This window comes from Astyanax mexicanus, chromosome 8 (genome assembly GCF_023375975.1).
Source record: "Astyanax mexicanus isolate ESR-SI-001 chromosome 8, AstMex3_surface, whole genome shotgun sequence".
NCBI classification, from domain to species: domain Eukaryota; kingdom Metazoa; phylum Chordata; class Actinopteri; order Characiformes; family Acestrorhamphidae; genus Astyanax; species Astyanax mexicanus.
In genome coordinates this window covers 6,683,570-6,702,589 of record NC_064415.1, presented here as the reverse complement: position 1 = coordinate 6,702,589, position 19,020 = coordinate 6,683,570, and the positions used below count along the sequence as shown (strand labels likewise).

Sequence of the window (19,020 nt, the reverse complement as noted above, 5' to 3'; positions counted from 1 at the left end):
TAACCCATCCATATGATCAGCTAATAAACTCTCATTTATTGAGTTTACCTGTTCAAATCCATTAGCCCCTTAGATTTACTAATGGAATATATCTGGTCCTTTAGTAAAAGCTCATTTAACTAACAGACTAGGAGGGTTTGGGTCATCTAAAGTTTATATTAACATCTGCCAAAAATCTCTATGAAACATAAGGTTACATTCTTTTACGTAAAAGACCACCATCATAAGTACTTTTAGTCGAAAAAAGGTGGCGTGAATGTAAATATACAAATATACAACAGAATTGACATGCCAATACATAATAATAATAGTAATAATAATAATATCTGTTATATTCTTTTAAACATTAGGTGATACCTCATCAGTGTTTTTTTCCATATATTTATATATAGTTCAGACATTGGATGGATATTTTTTTATCAACAGTAAATGTAAAGTGGAGTAACATGTTTAGGTTGTAAAGTGACCTTTACTTGGATGTAACTAATAATAAACAGAAGTACAAAAAGAATGGTTTATTTGTGATTAAAGGTAAATCCACAAATGTTGTTTTAAGAGACTATAAAATGGGCTTATTCAAATAAGCAGATTGCATTATACTATGTTATATTACATTATAGATGTGTCTCCCCAATATCAAACCTGCTCCTACGTCCTTGCTAGCAGCAGTTCAGCACAGCACGCACGGAAACATATAGACACAGAGCTAATTCTCCTCTCTTCTTTTTAACCTTTTTAATTGTTAACTTTATTTCATGTAATAGAACATATCTGTTAAGAGCTTTAAAGAGAAAAATGTCTTTTAGTCTTTTGAAATCAGTAGGTGAAGTAAAGTAGCACAGTTTTTATAGCTTTATGGGTTTTATGCTACAGAAAAAACTCCAGACAAACTAAGCTTCTTTAATATATTTACATTCTACTAAAATACATTCATTTACAATGAGAATATATGCAGCTAAAACAGGGAAGAGCCTAGTGCAAAATCCCAAATTATATTTTCAACATTAACATTTTAATAGAACATTATAGTCATTATAGCTTATAAAAAATGTGTTTTGGGAGGGGGGTAGTGCACTATAGGACTCTGTGGGCGTGGCCTAAGCTTTTGTTCGTAATGGCTTTATTATTTTCCCCTTACATTGCATTTACTTTTATACTTTAAGTAGTTTTGAAACCAGTACTTTTATACTTTTACTTAAAGAGTAAAAAGCTTGAGTTGATACTTCAACTTCTACTGAAGTATTTTAAACTCTAGTATCTATACTTCTACCTACAGAGTAATGAATAGAGATACTTTTCTCACCTTTGACAGGGATTAGTTTAGTGATGTTGATTAATCAAAAACCTGAATACGCAGATACTGGTCAGTACATTTTAAAACAGTGTATTTATGTTGTGCAGTGAAGAGTTAAAGTTAATGTATTTATTATATTTTTATTTTTATTTCTATATATCGTGTTTCCATTGTTGTGATTTATTATCACAACAATGGAAACACGATATATAGAAATAAAAATAAAAATATAATAAATAAGAAATTGGTTTTCAGAGCACTAGGAGCAGATGTCTGGGATAACCAACTAATAGTAAAAATTAGACAAATTAGATCCTCTGTTCTGAGCTTTCAGATTCCACTTTATTATTTATAAGATATATCCCACAACATTACAAGATTACAGGAATACAATCTGAGTACATTACAAATAAAATCAAATTAATACAGAGAACTGTGTAGAGTTAAATGATAAAATGTTCAAATAAATGAACTCAACATAGAAGCACATATATTAGATTAATTAGTTTAAAACTGCTGTAACACAAAAACCTTATGTTTACTGTATCTTATGTTTATACTTTATCTTCATACTGTGTCAATATTTCCTGATTAAAGGGCAAATAGAAATGTAAAGTTGCTACTTTAGAGATATAATGTTTTTATGTGACAGCGATGATAAATATATTAAATTTAAGCTACAATCAACAGTGCAATATTGTAAAACTGTGTTTCATAGTGTAAGTTAATGTGTGTAGTGTACAGTAAGTTAAATGTATATTTTATATTATATTTTACTATATGTTGTATATATTCTGTTCTTTCCTTTTGATATTACATTAATTGTAAAATTAAAGTTAAAGCATTAACACACAGATTTCCTCTCTCTTTGTTTAAATATAAAAATGTTGAGGATAAAAAAACAGTATAATAATTTAAACATTTTATTGTGATCTTTCATTCAGTTTATAATAAATGATAATGTGTTAAAAATTAATAAAATTCTGTAATATGAAGTTTAAAATAAGAACTCTGTTACTGTGAGCTCTGTTAATGATTTAAACGGTTTAAACTATTTAACGCTAAATCTGAATAAATCTTTCCATACAGGAAATGTACCTGCAGTTCTAATCTGGGACAGACGTAATTACCGTTCAGAATTATGATTATTTATATTAACAATATCTCCCAGCACTATTATAACTTTATTTGATCAGTTCTACAGTCTAGATTCTGCAGTTCTTATCTGATCTCATCCAGCTCTTCCCTTTGTTCTGCATGTTCATCTATTTTGCTGAAAGTAAAAGATTTACTGATGAGTGAGGGTTTAACCTAAACCCAGCGTAGAGCGGCTGAGTGAAGGTGGTCTGGACTCTGTGGATGAGGGTCATGGTATCAGAGATGCTGTAGAAGGACAGAGTTCCTGCCCTGTGATCCACATACACTCCTACTCTAGAGGAGACGGGCACTCTGGAGATTACAGTACCTCTGTTATTGTATCTGAATGTGTAACTGGAGGAATTACAGGACAATCTCCAAGACTGATAATTCTTACATCCAAACCTACACTCCTTGCCTGATCCCTTCCTGGAGATGCTTTTATAAGACACTGCTATACCAACCCCTCCATCTCCTCTCCACTCAACCTCCCAGTAGCAGCGTCCACTCACACTCTCTCTACACAGAACCTGAGCACGTCCATCAAATCTGTCTGGATGGTCAGGATATGGCTGGACTGTGTAGCTGCAGGTCACCACTGTGTTCCTCTCAGACAGGAAGAGGTGTTTAAAGGCTGTGTTTGGATCCAGTGTGAGCTGACAGGAATCTGAAAGAGAGAGAAAACCCATCAGCTTTTAGAAAACGATCTAAAAACAGCCCCTAAAACTGAAATAACCAGAGAACATACTGGAAGAATCTATGAAAAGTGTTTGATTATGTTAAAATATATTTATTCTTATTAATATTCAATTACACAACATAACAATTTTTGTATATTTTTAATCTCAGTTGTTAAGGGTGTTTTCCTAATTTTTTGTGGCTAAAATATAGAAATGGGTTTGAGTTGTATAATAATTGCAGATTTGTAGTAAAATGTTCATTGTTTTTATCATAAAACATACATTTTGTGTTTTATCTAAATAAATACAAAACTATGACAGGCCATTATCACAAAATCAAAGTTCATGAATGTTGGTGTTTTTTATAAAGTTTATACGTAAGCAGTTGAAATATAACAGTTAATTATTTAATATAGACGTATAAATGTCAGATTAAACTTTGTGTATTTGTAGATTGTGGTGTTATTTCTGAGAGTGTGTGAGAATGAAAGGGGGAGAGAGAGAGAGAGAGAGAGAGAGAGAGAGAGAGAGAGAGAGAGAGAGAGAGAAAGGGCTGGACTTACACTGCAGAAACTCTTCTCTGCTTTTGAGTTCAGGAGGAAGAATGATCTGCACTTCCTTCACTACAGGAAAATGTACACAGTTACTACACAGCATCACTGAGCTTCTGTTCCCTCTGTACATTTACTACAACATTAAAATAATCTAATACTGGATTTTCTCTCCATGTAGATGCAGAGTCTTAATCTACCCTACCTGGACTTTCAATCACAATAAAGTCACACCTTATATACAGTCTCAACCACTTCAGTCCAGAAACTACCGACCACTTCATCAGGATTTAGAGAAGAACCTACAGTGCATTCTGAAACTCTTCACACTCTTTTACTTTTAAAAAAATCCTAAATTGTTTTTACTTTGTCATTATGAGGTACTGAGTGCAGTATGATTATTTATGGACTTATCATTTCATATATTTACATAGAAAATGTGATGAGATTTATTTAATATACCTGCAGCTGATGTCTTCTCAAATTCCTCTTTCCAGAATTCGTCTAGTTTTCCTCTCAGCTGAGAAACAGACTTCATAACAACTTCAAAAGTGTTGAGAGGACTGAGAGTAAAAGCAGGTGATGCTGAAGATCCAGGAGGAGCTGAGAGAGTCTGAAAACTCTACATGTAGAAAAAAACAAACACATAACACCTTCAACAATTTCTAAATTATATTTATATTGAATTAAATCAGGTAAAATCTGGCCTAAATCTGATCTTATTAGTCATTCACGATTCAGATTAATTATGTATGAGACAGTGTGAAAGGAAAAAAAAGTCTGTGTAATTGAAATCTGATACATATCCAATATCCAAGACAGATCAGAATTCATTTACGTCAAAACTTACATTGAGCATGAGGGAAAATGGCGACAGCAGTTAATGAGGGATTCATTGGTGTGATAGAGAGATAACAGACCTCATAAACATTTGGACTGATGTCTCTGTTCATACTGAATTAAATAGTACACATCACAACCGCTCTCTCTTTAAAGATATATCCAATCAAATTGCTGAACACAGCCAACAGATAGCGCTGCTGCAGTATCAAAATAAAATTTAAAAAATTAAAATTGTTTAAACAAAAAAGATAAAGGACAGACATTAAAGGGGAGGGTGTGGCCAAACAACATTCCCTTTTTTACAGTGAGCTGGAACTCATTCTCTGTTAAGATCAGCTTTCAGTCACTGGTGAAACTGAAACTTCATGTGAAGCGCTGCTCTTTAATGCATGAGCTTCAGTTTAAGAACTGTTCAGACTAATATCAGATATAGATCACATTAAAAAGATGGTGTAAACAGTCTGAAATAAACTTTGTATCTGGGGAGAAAAACAGTGTCTGTTACCTGGAGGAAATGGATGTGATCTGTGAATAAAAGCTTCTCCAGATCAGCATCTCTCCTCTTCAGCTCTGTGATCTCCTGCTCCAGTCTCTTCAGACGTTCTTCAGCTTCACTCACTGCAGCTTTCTCCTGATCTCTGATCATCTGCCTCACCTCAGAGCGTCTTCTCTCAATGGAGAGGATCATCTCAGTGAAGATCTTCTCACTGTCCTCCACTGCTGTCTGAGCAGAGCGCTGGTAGTGGAATCACAGAGAGAGGAGAATGTTAGGAGCAGTTCATTCACATCAATAAGTGGATTTACATGCACTTCATAATCTGATTACTGAGGAACATCAGAGGTTATCAGTAATCAGATTTTTTATTTGCAACCAGCCAATAATTTCACAGAATAAAACGTGACATAAATATTGCATAAACCCAAACTTCATGCTGTGGCTTTTCTTAACTCATGAAGCTGTAAATATTATTTAATTTTGATAATTGATGACTAAAACTAAAATACAATGTGACTTTAAATGACATTTTAAAAATGAGGACACCTTTAGTTAAGTAATTAAATAATTACCCTTAATGGGAAAAATCAGATCTTTATTCTTCTACTTATTTAAAAAATCACCTTGTGATTCTCCACAGCTTCTATTAACTCCTGAAGCTCCTTCTCTCTCTCCTGGATTCTCTCCTTGTATTTCCTCTGTGTTTCCACCACCTGCTTCTGCAAATAAACCAGACAACAAAACGCAATAATTAAAAAATAAAATACCACATGCTTCATGGGACAGGTGAAGGTATTAGGTCCTATAATCTGGAGCAGCTACTCCATTTACACACTGACCTGTTTCTCAGATCTTTCTGCTGCAAGTGACACTGTATCATGTGCTTTATGGTCATCCATGGTACACAGCATGCAGATACACTGCTGGTCGGTGCGACAGTAAACCTCCAGCAGTTTATCGTGCTCAGAGCAGATCTGCTCCTGGAGTCGTCTGGAGGCTTTGACCAGCTTGTGCTTCTTAAAGGCTGGAGATTGGTAGTGAGGCTGGAGGTGAGCTTCACAGTAAGAGGCCAGACACACCAGGCAGGACTGGACGGATTTGCGTTTTCTCCCAGTACAGGAATCACACTCCACATCTTCAGGATCAGCAGAAGAGGGATCAGGAGGAGCAGCCTGGAGTCTCGTCTTCTTCAGTTTCTCCACCACCTCAGCCAGCATGGTGTTTTTACTCACGACAGGTCTTGAGGTGAAGGTGTGTCTGCAGTTAGGGCAGCTGTAGATCTTCTTCTGATCCTCCTCATCCCAGCACTTAATACACACCATACAGAAACTGTGTCCACAGGGAATAGTCACTGGATCCTTAAGGAGATCCAGGCAGACTGAACAGCTTAACTCATCCTGAACCACCAAAATACCAGCTTCTGCCATTTTACAGTGTGAAGATTTTGTTTCCTGGTTCTCTGTTGGAGAGAAGTGAACAGAACTATCCTGTAATTCTACTTATTAGCCAAGATAACAATACTCACATTGTCTGACTCAAACAGGAATTATTGTAGAGACTCAGGTAAACTTACATTAATGAGAAAACTGTAGATCCAGACACGACACACACCGATTCACACACTCACACACCCTGCAGGTAATCCAGGAAATGAACAGATTTTACTTTCACTCTCACTTAAAGAGACAGACTGCACGTTTGTGAGATTTGGGGATTTGGAGACCTCTCTGGTGAGAATGTGTAATTGCACCAAATATTCAGAAGAGAAGACAAGATAAGACACAACAATCAGATGGAACCGCCCCCCTTCCCCTGCACTGCACATTTAGTGCTTTCCCTGCTTTCAACACACTCAAATCAAATAATTAGCTCATTAAAACGCCCGCTCAGAGCTGCAGGAGTGTGTTTAAAATCACTTTGTGTGTGTGTGTGTGTGTGTGTGTGTGTAGTAGTAGTAGTATTAGCAGTTCATATTAAGTGGTTTCTGGTCGTATTGTATTTAAAGTAAATGCAGTCTGAAGTAGCTACTGCTGTGAACACTGATCATAAAGTAGTGTACAAGTAAAGACAGGAGGCTCCGCTCTCAGATAAGTGTCTTTTACTCCCTCGCCATCTTTTACTCTCCCCTCCTATGTCACACACACGTACACAACATCCCTCTTTTGCTTGAACATAAACTCCCACATAAGATGAGTTACCGCCCATAACATTTTTTTTTTCTAACAACAGAAACATATCCCCACAGTGCAGCAATCATAACACCATACTTCCAAAATAAAGAATCACATAACATTTACTCCAACAGTTTATTTTGCTGTCACTTCTTATTATGTTTCCTATTAACCTCAATGTATTGAACAATGTTCTTTACTGAACTATTCACGATTATATTTCTTGAATCCCTTCATTCACCTCTCAGTCAATGACAAAGTCTTTCAAACGTTCAGGGAGTTTAACCAGCCTGCGTGGCCTCATCTCTTGTGTTAGAGCTCCCCCGTGTGGGTCATTTGACTCATTGTCTCTGTTCTGCATTACTTTCACACACTCAGTATCAGATGGTGTTGTTTTACTGATAGGATGCTTCTTCTCTGTAGTTGCCTCCATGGGCATCTGCTCTGTACTTCTTGCAATGAATTTCTTTACACAGGTGGTGTTTCTAGTGTACTGTGCCCCTGAAGATGACTGAATAATCACAGAAGCACCAGCTGCCAGAGTCGCCATCCCGCCGGTCCCTGCTCCTAGAACTGTTTGGCCCCGGGGCCCGTTAACTCAGGCAGGCACCGAGGCACCAGACCTTGACCCCAGAACTGTTCCCAGGCTGGCTCCTTGGACTTCCCCACAGACCTTTGCCAGTCCTGGGCACCCACCTGTTTGTTGTACCCCTGTCTCTCCCTGTCCTGGTCCCCGTGTCTGTGTATGTTCCTGTTCCTGTCCCCAGTGATTTTTCACTCCGAGCCCTGTTAAGTCTCCTGTCCAGTCTCTGTTCTCTGTCCAGTCTCTGTTCTCTGTCCAGTCCCCGGTTTCATCCCTTGTTTTTCCCAGCCCCTCCCCGCCGCCAACCCCTGGGTACGTTTTTACGCGCCTCGGGAGCTGCGCGTTTAGGGGGGATTTCTGTCATGTCCTGGCCCTGTTTCCTGTCTGTCCTCGTGCCTGTGTGTGTCCCACGTGACCTGTGTTCTGTATCAGCAGTTTTTCACCTGTGTTAATTTGTAGCTCCGCCCCCTAGCCCCAGGTGTTTCCACTTCCCTTGTGTGCTATAAAGCCTTCCTTTGTCACTTGTCCTTCGTAGGTCTTTGCACCTTCTCCTGTTGTTTGTCTGTCCGTGTCTCTCTGTATTTATAGCCTTAGCCTTAGCCCTTGTCCTTGTTCCATATTTATATCTTCTTGTTTATTTCTTGTTTCCTGTAGTTCCCTGTTTATTTCCCTTGTTTCCCCCCTTGCCCTGTATAGTTTATTTATGCTTGGTCTAGTTTAGCTCTTTGTTGTTTTTCCTTGTATATATTTCCCTGACCTGTTTAGTTTGTTTATTTTTATTAGTATCTATTGTTTGTTTAGATTTATGTTCCTTTGTTTCACTCGTTTGTTTATTTATTATTTATTTATTTATTTATTTATTAAATCACGCCCTTACCTGCACTTGCGTTCGTCTCCTCGTCTCCCTGCCTGGGTCAATCCTGACACTAATCACTTTTTATTTACACACTACACACACATTTTAGCACAAAGACACACATTTAATAATCTCTATCATTTACACCTGATTCAGTACCACACCCACACTAATAATGGGCCCGGTAAAACGCTGAATCCGGTAACAACAGTGGGTAACTTAACCAATTAACTGATATTTAGAGCTTCTTATTACCGCAGTATTTACTCAATCAGTGAAATCAATGAAGGAGTTAAAAAAGTTAGCTATATATATATATTTTAAATAACCATCAAGGTTGGTACATTCTGCATTTGATCGAGTCCCAATTAATAATGCCTTCAAAACATGCAGTATATTATATTTACGAGATGAACACATAATGTAATATAAATGTGAAGGCTATATTTACTAGTTAGGGAGCTGGGATTTCCCCACTGTTTAATTGTTTGGCTGTATTGAGTGTTTGGATTCAGCACACACTGTTCTATAGTTTAAATCATAAACAGGAGTTTCTCTCCTGTAGGTTAACTGAGTTAGCTGAGCTGAGCTAAAGCAAACGGTTAGCATTAGCTAGTTGCCTAGCGTTAGCTAGTCGGTTAGCGTTAGCTAGCTTGTAAGTGTTAGCTTGCCGGTTAGCGTTAGCTAGTCTGTTAGCGTTAGCTAGTCTGTTAGCGTTAGCTAGCACAGAGGCTACTAGACAGTAAAACTCCGTCTAACACAGAAGCTCCACTGCTCTTTACTAAAGTCAGTCAGATAGATTCACTTATCTCTCCAGTCTGGATCCAGTTGAAGCTGAAGTGAAGCCGTTCTCTGCAGCTGTGTCTGAAGCTCTGCAGGTTCTGGGGAACTGAGCTCCTCAGCTCCTCTGCTGTGTGTCAGTTTATAACCAGCTTATGTTCTGCTATTTAGCCTAATTTCTCTCTCACTTTCTCTCTCCTTCTTTCTCCCTCCTTCTCGCTCTCTCTTTTATATAATATTGTCAGTTAGCTAGCTAGTGTCAGAGCCGTATAGAGACAGAGTCGCTACAGCGGAAGTCCTAAATGCTTGGTGTTCTCGAGACCCATGAGGAGCTCCAATAGTTCCAGAAAGTTAATATCAGCAATTTAAACACTGAGACAGAACTGCAGTTTTAGTCATTAGCAGCTAAAGAATGCAGTAATTTACAATATTTATAAAGAAATACCTTCTGTACATGTAATTCCATTGATAGGCTTTGTTTAAATGTAAAAACTTATTTTTTTATGAGCTTTGAGTTTTGACTATCGTATTGCAGTCAAAAGCATTCATATCCTAATGTTAACTGATATAATTACACTGATGGGGGTTTGGGGATGTTTTAAAATCAGATTCTGACTTACTAACAACAACACATTTATTTCATGAGAAGTCTTTATAATTTTAACTTTTCAAACTGAGAAATTTGAAATATGTGCAATGACAAACTCAACATTGTAAACACTCATTAACAATAAAATGTAATATAAAATAAAAACAAAATAAAAAACAAAGGGTTAGTAAAAATGATTAATCCATAAGTGTGTATAGTTTTTGTTTTGTCTTGTTTTGTTTGCCTTATTTATATATTCTCTATACATTTCTTCATATAAATCAGTTCCATAAATTCAGACCTTATGATATTATTTATTTATTCAGAATTAATAGTCTTATCTTAAAATTAATGGAGTAGTTACATTTAGTAACAAGAATACAAAACCTACAAACACAGACAGGACCATTTATCTAGCTCTGTCTAATTAACCCTAATCTGTTCTGTTAACGATCTTAACGATGGTAATTTAGTGGGGATCATGCTGTACTCTACATGTGAATTAGATTCAGGTGTGCTGATAGTATTAAATCAGGTTGTTTAATGGTTTTATCCTGTAAAAGTGCAGCACTAACGCTTTACTCTGCTGCAGCTCTGTAGGGCTGCTAGTTTTAGTCGCTAAATTACAGGAACTATTGAGAAGCTCCACGAGTCGCCATTGCTGTTAAAAAGTGAAGATTGGAGTAAACGGAGCTGAAGCGACTCTCTCTCTATACAGCTCTGGCTGGTGTAAAACAGAACCATTTCACTCGTTTCTTATGTATATAATAAAACACTGAGATAATGAGAAGCTGTAAATATTTATTAATAATCTAAATAGCTAATTTACCAGCTCCTCTTCTGTTTAAGGTGGAGGATATAAGTTAAATGGAGCTCCTCAAGACCCCCATATTTCTGCGTTGTGTCTGTTTAAAACTCTGTTGTTGAAGCTAAATTCTGCTCTTCTTCTAATTACTGTTTTTCTAATTACCTGAGTTTATTATATTACTTATTCTGTACGTTTATTATCACTGTGGGTGTAAATCTATATCAGTGCAGCACAGGATCGAACACAAAGTAAACAAACATGCCCCCTCCTTCATGATTATTAGCATTAGCATTAGCCTCAACTCCTTTAAAAGCTCAAAGATAAAAAAAAGAGTCTAACTACTTGTTTTGAATATTCTTCTGATTTTACAAAGCAAAATGATTCATTTTACTAAAACAGCAAATAAATGTACATTTTTCTACATCAAACAGGTTCTAGAGAAGAGAGGAGCTAGTTAGCATTGATGCTAATGTGTGCTGAGTGGTTAGAGAGCTAACTGGAGTTTAAAAGGTTTATAACTGGAGTTTAAAAGCTTTAGAAAATGTTTCTGCAGTGCTGAATCATGTGATATTGTTCTGTTTTTATTTTTATTATCCTAAAACATTTATGAACTTAGATTTATTGCTTAAATCCTCCATAAAACCCCATTAATTTCAGTCACTCAGAAGCAATCTGATAAACACGGAAGACACTCTCCAGAGCTAATTCTCCTCTCTTCTTTTTAACCTTTTTAATTGTTAACATTATTTCATGTAATAGAACATATCTGTTAAGGGCTTTAAAGAGAAAAAATGTCTTTTAGTCTTTTGAAATCAGTAGGTGAAGTAAAGTAGCACAGTTTTTATAGCTTTGTGGGTTTTATGCTACAGAAAAAACTCCAGACAAACTAAGCTTCTTTAATATATTTACATTCTACTAAAATACATTCGTTTACAATGAGAATATATGCAGCTAAAACAGGGAACAGCCTAGTGCAAAATCCCAAATTATATTATCAACATTAACATTTTAATAGCACAATATAGTCATTATAGCTTATAAAAAAAATAGTTTTTTGTGCGCTATAGGACTCTGTGGGCGAGATACTTTTCTCACCTTTGACAGGGATTAGTTTAGTGATGTTGATTAATCAAAAACCTGAATATGCCGATACTGGTCAGTACATTTTAAAACAGTGTAATTATGTTGTAGAGTGAAGAGTTAAAGTTAATGTATTTATTATATTTTTATTTTTATTTCTATATATTGTGTTTCCATTGTTGTGATAATAAACCTGATTGGATCAGTTCTAGTTCTAGCGTAGTCTAAGAATGCTAGGTTCAATGCTGCAAAAGACACCAATGAGAAAACAGCTTCATCTTCATCCATTTATCCCAGACATCTGCTCCTAGTGCTCTGAAAACCAGAACTAATAGTAATAATTAGACAATTTAGATCCTCTGTTCTGAGCTTTCAGCTCCCACTTTATTATTTATAAGATATATCCCACAACATTACAAGATTACAGGAATACAATCTGAGTACATTACAAATAAAATCAAATTAATACAGAGAACTGTGTAGAGTTAAATGATAAAATGCTCAAATAAATCAACTCAACATAGAAGCACATATATTAGATTAATTCGTTTAAAACTGCTTTAACACAAAAACCTTATGTACTGTATCTTATGTTTATACTTTATCTTCATACTGTGTCAATATTTCCTGATGAAAGGGCAAATAGAAATGTAAAGTTGCTACTTTAGAGATATATAATGTTTTTATGTGACAGCGATGATAAATATATTAAATTTAAGCAACAGTGCAATATTGTAAAACTGTGTTTCACAGTGTAAGTTAATGTGTGTAGTTTACAGTAAGTTAAATGTATATTTTCTATTATATTTGACTATATGTTGTATATATTCTGTTCTTTCCTTTTGATATTACATTAATTGTAAAATTAAAGTTAAAGCATTAACACATAGATTTCCTCTCTCTTTGTTTTAATGTAAAAATGTTGAAAAAAACAGTATAATAATTTAAACATTTTATTGTGATCTTTCATTCAGTTTATAATAAATGATAATGTGTTAAAAATGAATAAAATTCTGTAATATGAAGTTTAAAATATGAACTCTGTTACTGTGAGCTCTGTTAATGATATAAACGGTTTAAACTATTTAACACTAAATCTGAATAAATCTTTCCATACAGGAAATGTAACTGCAGTTCTAATCTGGGACAGACGTAATTACCGTTCAGAATTATGATTATTTATATTAACAATATCTCCCAGCACTATTATAACTTTATTTGATCAGCTCTACAGTCTAGATTCTGCAGTTCTTATCTGATCTCATCCAGCTCTTCTCTTTGTTCTGCATGTTCATCTATTTTGCTGAAAGTAAAAGATTTACTGATGAGTTGGAGCTCAACCCAAACCCAGCGTAGAGCGGCTGAGTGAAGGTGGTCTGGACTCTGTGGATGAGGGTCATGGTATCAGAGATGCTGTAGAAGGACAGAGTTCCTGCCCTGTGATCCACATACACTCCTATTCTAGAGGAGACGGGCACTCCGGAGATTTCAGTTTCTCTGTTATTGTATTTGAATGTGTATCTGGAGGAATAACATAACAATCTCCAAGACTGATCATTCTTACATCCAAACCCACACTCCCTGCCTCCTCCCTTCCTGGAGATGCTTTTATAAGACACTGCTATATCAACCCCTCCATCTCCTCTCCACTCAACCTCCCAGTAGCAGCGTCCACTCACACTCTCTCTACACAGAACCTGAGCCCATCTATCAAATCTGTCTGGATGGTCAGGATATGGCTGGACTGTGTTGCTGCGGGTCACCACTGTGTTCCTCTCAGACAGGAGGAAGTATTTAAAAGCTGTGTTTGGATCCAGTGTGAGCTGACAGGAATCTGAAAGAGAGAGAAAACCCATCAGCTTTTAGAAAATGATCTAAAAACAGCCCCTAAAACTGAAATAACCAGAGAACATACTGGAAGCATCTATGAAAAATGATTGATTATGTAAAAAAAAAAGATTTATTCTCATTATTATTCAAATACACAACATAACAATTTTATGTATAATTTAGTTCTCAGGTGTTAAGTGTGTTTTCCTAATTCTTTAAAAAATAAAAAGGTTTTTATTCCCCAGAAAGTTTCAAGGATTAAAGGATTCAAGAAGATTTTATTGTCATTCGCATCACATGTGGTACATGAGGTGGAACGAAATTGTGATCTTACGATCCAGTTTACACCCAAAGAGCTGTTATTAAAATAGATATATAGATAAAATAAGATAAAATAAAATAATACAATAAAATTAGAATATACAAAATATAGGTTTTGCTCTAGTGGTGGCACAATCATATCTGAAACTGATCTATTTTTATGAATATTTGTGAAATATAAAGTGCTGAGTATACTAAAGACTTCCAGAAGCTTCTGGAACTGTGAGAACTATCAAGAAGTTTTCAGAACTGCCCAGAATTGTGTAGAACTTTACAGTATAAATAAAGACGTTTATCAGTATAAATAAAGAAGATGATCAGAGACTATATTTGGGGAAAGATTGGTGAAAGTGATTTGCAGTTTAGTCACAAATCTCAGAGAAACAATACATTTCTGAACATTTTTGGTTATGCTTGTAGATGCACTTTAAAATTACTGTTCTTTGTTGTTTGGTGTTTGATTGGGGCATTTTAAAATTTTCCACGTTCACTTTGCCTCTGAAACAGCCTGGATACAAGTGCTCACTATTGCACAGAGATTCAGTACAGTCGCTAATCCAGAAAACATACTCATTTTTTAATCTATTATACAGAGAATCGATTGAGTTGTATAATAATTGCAGATTTGTAGTAAAATGTTCATTGTTTTTATTATAAAACACAAATTTTGTGTTTTATCTAAATAAATACAAAACTATGATAGGCCATTATCACAAAATCAAAGTTCATAAGGAATGTTGGTGGGTCTTTTTTCTTTATACATAAGCAGTTGAAATATAACAGTTAATTATTTAATATAGATGTATAAATGTCAGATTAAACTTTGTGTATTTGTAGATTGTGGTGTTATTTCTGAGAGTCTGTGAGAATGAAAGGGGGAGAGAGAGAAAGGGCTGGACTTACACTGCAGAAACTCTTCTCTGCTTTGGGGTTCAGAAATGATCTGCACTTCCTTCACTACAGGAAAATGTACACAGTTACTACACAACATCACTGAGCTTCTGTTCCCTCTGTACATTTACTACAACATTAAAATAATCTAATACTGGATTTTCTCTCCATGTAGATGTAGAGTCTTAATCTACCCTACCTGGACTTTCAATCACAATAAAGTCACACCTTATATACAGTCTCAACCACTTCAGTCCAGAAACTACTGACCACTTCATCAGGATTTAGAGAAGAACCTACAGTGCATTCTGAAACTCTTCACACTCTTTTACTTTTTAAAAAAATCTTAAATTGTTTTTACTTTGTCACTATGAGGTACTGAGTGCAGAATGACTATTTATGGACTTATCATTTCATATATTTACTTTATTTAATTTTTATTTAATATACCTGCAGCTGATGTCTTCTCAAATTCCTCTTTCCAGAATTCGTCTAGTTTTACTCTCAGCTGAGAAACAGACTTCATAACAACTTCAAAAGTGTTGAGAGGACTGAGAGTAAAAGCAGGTGATGCTGAAGATCCAGGAGGAGCTGAGAGAGTCTGGAAACTCTACATGTAGACAAAAACAAACACATAACACCTTCAACAATTTCTAAATCATATTTATATTGAATTAAACCAGGTAAAATCTGGTCTCAATCTGATCTTATTAGTCATTCATGATTCAGATGAATTATGTATGAGACAGTGTGAAAGGAAAAAAAATCTGTTATTGAAATCTGATACATATCCAATATCCAAGACCGATCAGAATTCATGCAACATTTACATCAAAACTTACATTGAGCATAAGGGAAAATGGACAACAGCAGTGAGGGAGGGTTTCAGTGGTAGAAATATATTGGAAAATATATTTCCAATGAAATTGCTGAACACAGCCATTAGCTGGCTCAAAGAAAAGATCAAAGAAAAATAAAAAGTTTAGAATTGTTTAAACAAAAGAAATGAATGACAGAAAGAGGCTAAATTACATGCCCTTATTTAAAGTGAGCTGGAACTCATTCTCTGATAAGCTCAGCTTTCAGTCACTGGTGAAACTGAAACTTCATGTGAAGCTCTGCTCTTTAGTGCATGAGCTTCAGTTTAAGAACTGTTCAGACTAATATCAGATATAGATCACATTAAAAAGATGGTGTAAACAGTCTAAAATAAACTTTGTATTTGGGGAGAAAAACAGAGTCTGTTACCTGGAGGAAATGGATGTGATCCTCTGTGAATGAAAGCTTCTCCAGATCAGCATCTCTCCTCTTCAGCTCTGTGATCTCCTGCTCCAGTCTCTTCAGACGTTCTTCAGCTCGACTCACTGCAGCTTTCTCCTGATCTCTGATCATCTGCCTCACCTCAGAGCGTCTTCTCTCAATGGAGAGGATCATCTCAGTGAAGATCTTCTCACTGTCCTCCACTGCTGTCTGAGCAGAGCGCTGGTAGTGGAATCACAGAGAGAGGAGAATGTTAGGAGCAGTTCATTCACATCAATAAGGGGATTTACATGCACTTCATAATCTGATTACTGAGGAACATCAGAGTTTATCAGTAGTCAGATTTTTTATTTGCAACCAGCCAATAATCTCACAGAATAAGACGTGACATAAATATTGTGTAAATCCAAACTTCATGAAGCTGTAAATATTATTTAATTTTGATAATTGATGACTAAAACTAAAATAAAATGTGACTTTAAATGACATTTTAAAAATGAGGACACCTTTAGTTAAGTAATTAAATAATTACCCTTAATGGGAGAAATCAGATCTTTATTCTTCTACTTATTTAAAAAATCACCTTGTGAGTCTCCACAGCTTCTATTAACTCCTGAAGCTCCTTCTCTCTCTGCTGGATTCTCTCCTTGTATTTCCTCTGTGTTTCCACCACCTGCTTCTGCAAATAAACCAACCAACAAAACACATCAATTAAAAATTAAAATGCCACATGTCATGGGACAGGTGAAGGTATTAGGTCCTATAATCTGGAGTAGCTACTCCATTTACACACTGACCTGTTTCTCAGATCTTTCTGCTTTAAGTGACACTGTATCATGTGCTTTATGGTCATCCATGGTACACAGGATGCAGATACACTGCTGGTCGGTGCGACAGTAAACCTCCAGCAGTTTTTCGTGCTGAGAGCAGATCTGCTCCTGGAGTCGTCTGGAGGCTTTGACCAGCTTGTGCTTCTTAAAGGCTGGAGATTGGTAGTGAGGCTGGAGGTGAGCTTCACAGAAAGAGGCCAGACACACCAGGCAGGACTGGACGGCTTTGTGTTTTCTCCCAGTACAGAAATCACACTCCACATCTTCAGGATCAGCAGAAGAGTGATCAGGAGGAGCAGCCTGGAGTCTCGTCTTCTTCAGTTTCTCCACCACCTCAGCCAGCATGGTGTTTTTACTCACGACAGGTCTTGAGGTGAAGGTGTGTCTGCAGTGAGGGCAGCTGTAGATCTTCTTCTGATCCTCCTCATCCCAGCACTTGTTAATACACACCATACAGAAACTGTGTCCACAGGGAATAGTAACTGGATCCTTCAGGAGATCCAGGCAGACTGAACAGCTGAACTCATCCTGAGCCAGTGAAACATTGGCTTCTGCCATTTTACAGTGTGAAGATTTTGTTTCCTGGTTCTCTGTTGGAGAGAAGTGAACAGAACTATCCTGTAATTCTACTTATTAGCCAAGATAACAATACTCACACTATCTGACTCAAACAGGAACTATTGTAGAGACTCACATTAATGACAAAACTGTAGATCCAGACGCGACACACACCGATTCACACACTCACACACCTGCAGGTAATCCAGGAAATGATCAGATTTTACTTTCAATCTCACTTAAAGAGACAGACTGCATGTTTGTGAGATTTGGGGATTTGGAGACCTCTCTGGTGAGAATGTGTAATTGCACCGAATATTCAGAAGAGTAGACAAGATAAGACACAACAATCAGATGGAATTTGGACTCAACAAAGTTGTTCAATAACCCAACATTGGCAGCTTGAACCTCTCAAACACCCAAATAATCAGCTCATTAACAAGCCCTTTCAGAGCTGCAGGAGTGTGTTTAAAAACTCCAGCAGCACTGCTGTGTCTGATCCACTCGTACCAGCACAACATACACTAACACCTCATACACCACCACCATGCTAATCAGTGTTACTGCAGTCCTGTGGGGTCCTGAGCATTAAAGAAAGAGAAACAGAGACAGTACTAAAGTCTGTTCAGCTACTAAGAGACTCTTATTGCTGAGTTTTAGACAATACTGATCTGATATTTATGTTATTATAAATAATACAGCCCTTCAGTTGAGATTATTACTTAGTAGCAAAATATAGTTTTTTTAAAAATATAACACAACATTCTAAACTGATTTATATAGTTTAATATGTTTAATATCTTATAATCCAGATCTGACTGACCTCCCTGATCATTCAGCTCCCAGTTCCTTTAAAACACTGCGGTCAACTCACTCTGTGTGTGTGTGTGTAGTAGTAGTAGTAGTAGTAGTAGTAGTTCATATTAAGTGGTTTCTGGTCGTATTGTATTTAAAGTAAATGCAGTCTGAAGTAGCTACTGCTGTGAACACTGACCATAAAGTAGCTAGATATGCTAACCCAGCATTCCAACAGCCTATTTAATCTTATTTACAGCTATTTACACTAGCATAGCTAACCAGCTTTCACACACAAAACAGAGATAGTTCACCAGCTAGGCAACTTATATCCACTGTGATTGAGAATTATTAAGTTGGCTTGGAAAAAATCTTATTATTATTATTATTCTATTTGCGTTTTTCTATATGCTTCTCCTCCTACTGCTTTCATGTTACAACCACTGAATTACGTTGCTTGTGCTTTTTGGAACAATACTTCGTACGGTTTTCTTACAGCGGGCATTTTTCAGCTAAACATTTTCCCATAGGAATACAATTAAAAGTTTTGGACAAAAAATTTAAAAGGCTCTGCAGATCACAGTTTTTTAGCTAGAATCGTGAAAATCAGTAGACTCAAAGAACGTACGACATTTTAAATTATATGCTGTGTGAATCAATCTGATTT

The 19,020-nt window shown here is 36.1% G+C and overlaps 3 protein-coding genes across 3 annotated transcripts in view; all 3 read right to left on the bottom strand.

Annotated features, from left to right (window-relative positions):
- Positions 1 to 19,020, bottom strand: part of LOC125803953 (tripartite motif-containing protein 16-like) — a 97,123-nt gene that overhangs the window by 48,218 nt on the left and 29,885 nt on the right. The window lies entirely within an intron of this gene.
- Positions 2,311 to 6,535, bottom strand: LOC125803829 (tripartite motif-containing protein 16-like). Its single transcript, XM_049482144.1, has 6 exons — positions 5,841 to 6,535; positions 5,625 to 5,720; positions 5,011 to 5,241; positions 4,125 to 4,284; positions 3,675 to 3,734; positions 2,311 to 3,098 (listed from the first exon to the last, which is right to left on the bottom strand). The coding sequence occupies exons 1-6, from the start codon at positions 6,426 to 6,428 to the stop codon at positions 2,560 to 2,562; spliced, it is 1,674 nt and encodes a 557-aa protein (XP_049338101.1). The 5' UTR covers positions 6,429 to 6,535; the 3' UTR covers positions 2,311 to 2,559.
- LOC125803820 (tripartite motif-containing protein 16-like) lies at positions 13,075 to 17,635 on the bottom strand. Its single transcript, XM_049482125.1, has 6 exons — positions 16,968 to 17,635; positions 16,754 to 16,849; positions 16,159 to 16,392; positions 15,361 to 15,520; positions 14,923 to 14,976; positions 13,075 to 13,702 (listed from the first exon to the last, which is right to left on the bottom strand). Exons 1-6 carry the CDS (start codon positions 17,556 to 17,558, stop codon positions 13,164 to 13,166), a joined length of 1,674 nt encoding a protein of 557 aa, XP_049338082.1. The 5' UTR covers positions 17,559 to 17,635; the 3' UTR covers positions 13,075 to 13,163.

Excerpts from the sequence above, each read along its gene's own strand:
- LOC125803820 (XM_049482125.1), bottom strand. The coding sequence starts at position 17,558 with ATGGCAGAAGCCAATGTTTCACTGGCTCAGGATGAGTTCAGCTGTTCA. Across the intron at positions 15,521-16,158 it reads ATCACATCCATTTCCTCCAG|AGTTTCCAGACTCTCTCAGC; the intron begins GTAACAGACTCT and ends GTCTACATGTAG. Across the intron at positions 13,703-14,922 it reads CAGAGAAGAGTTTCTGCAGT|ATTCCTGTCAGCTCACACTG; the intron begins GTAAGTCCAGCC and ends TCTCTCTTTCAG.
- LOC125803829 (XM_049482144.1), bottom strand. The coding sequence starts at position 6,428 with ATGGCAGAAGCTGGTATTTTGGTGGTTCAGGATGAGTTAAGCTGTTCA. Across the intron at positions 5,721-5,840 it reads CAGAAAGATCTGAGAAACAG|AAGCAGGTGGTGGAAACACA; the intron begins GTCAGTGTGTAA and ends GTTTATTTGCAG. Across the intron at positions 3,735-4,124 it reads TGAGAAGACATCAGCTGCAG|TGAAGGAAGTGCAGATCATT; the intron begins GTATATTAAATA and ends ATTTTCCTGTAG.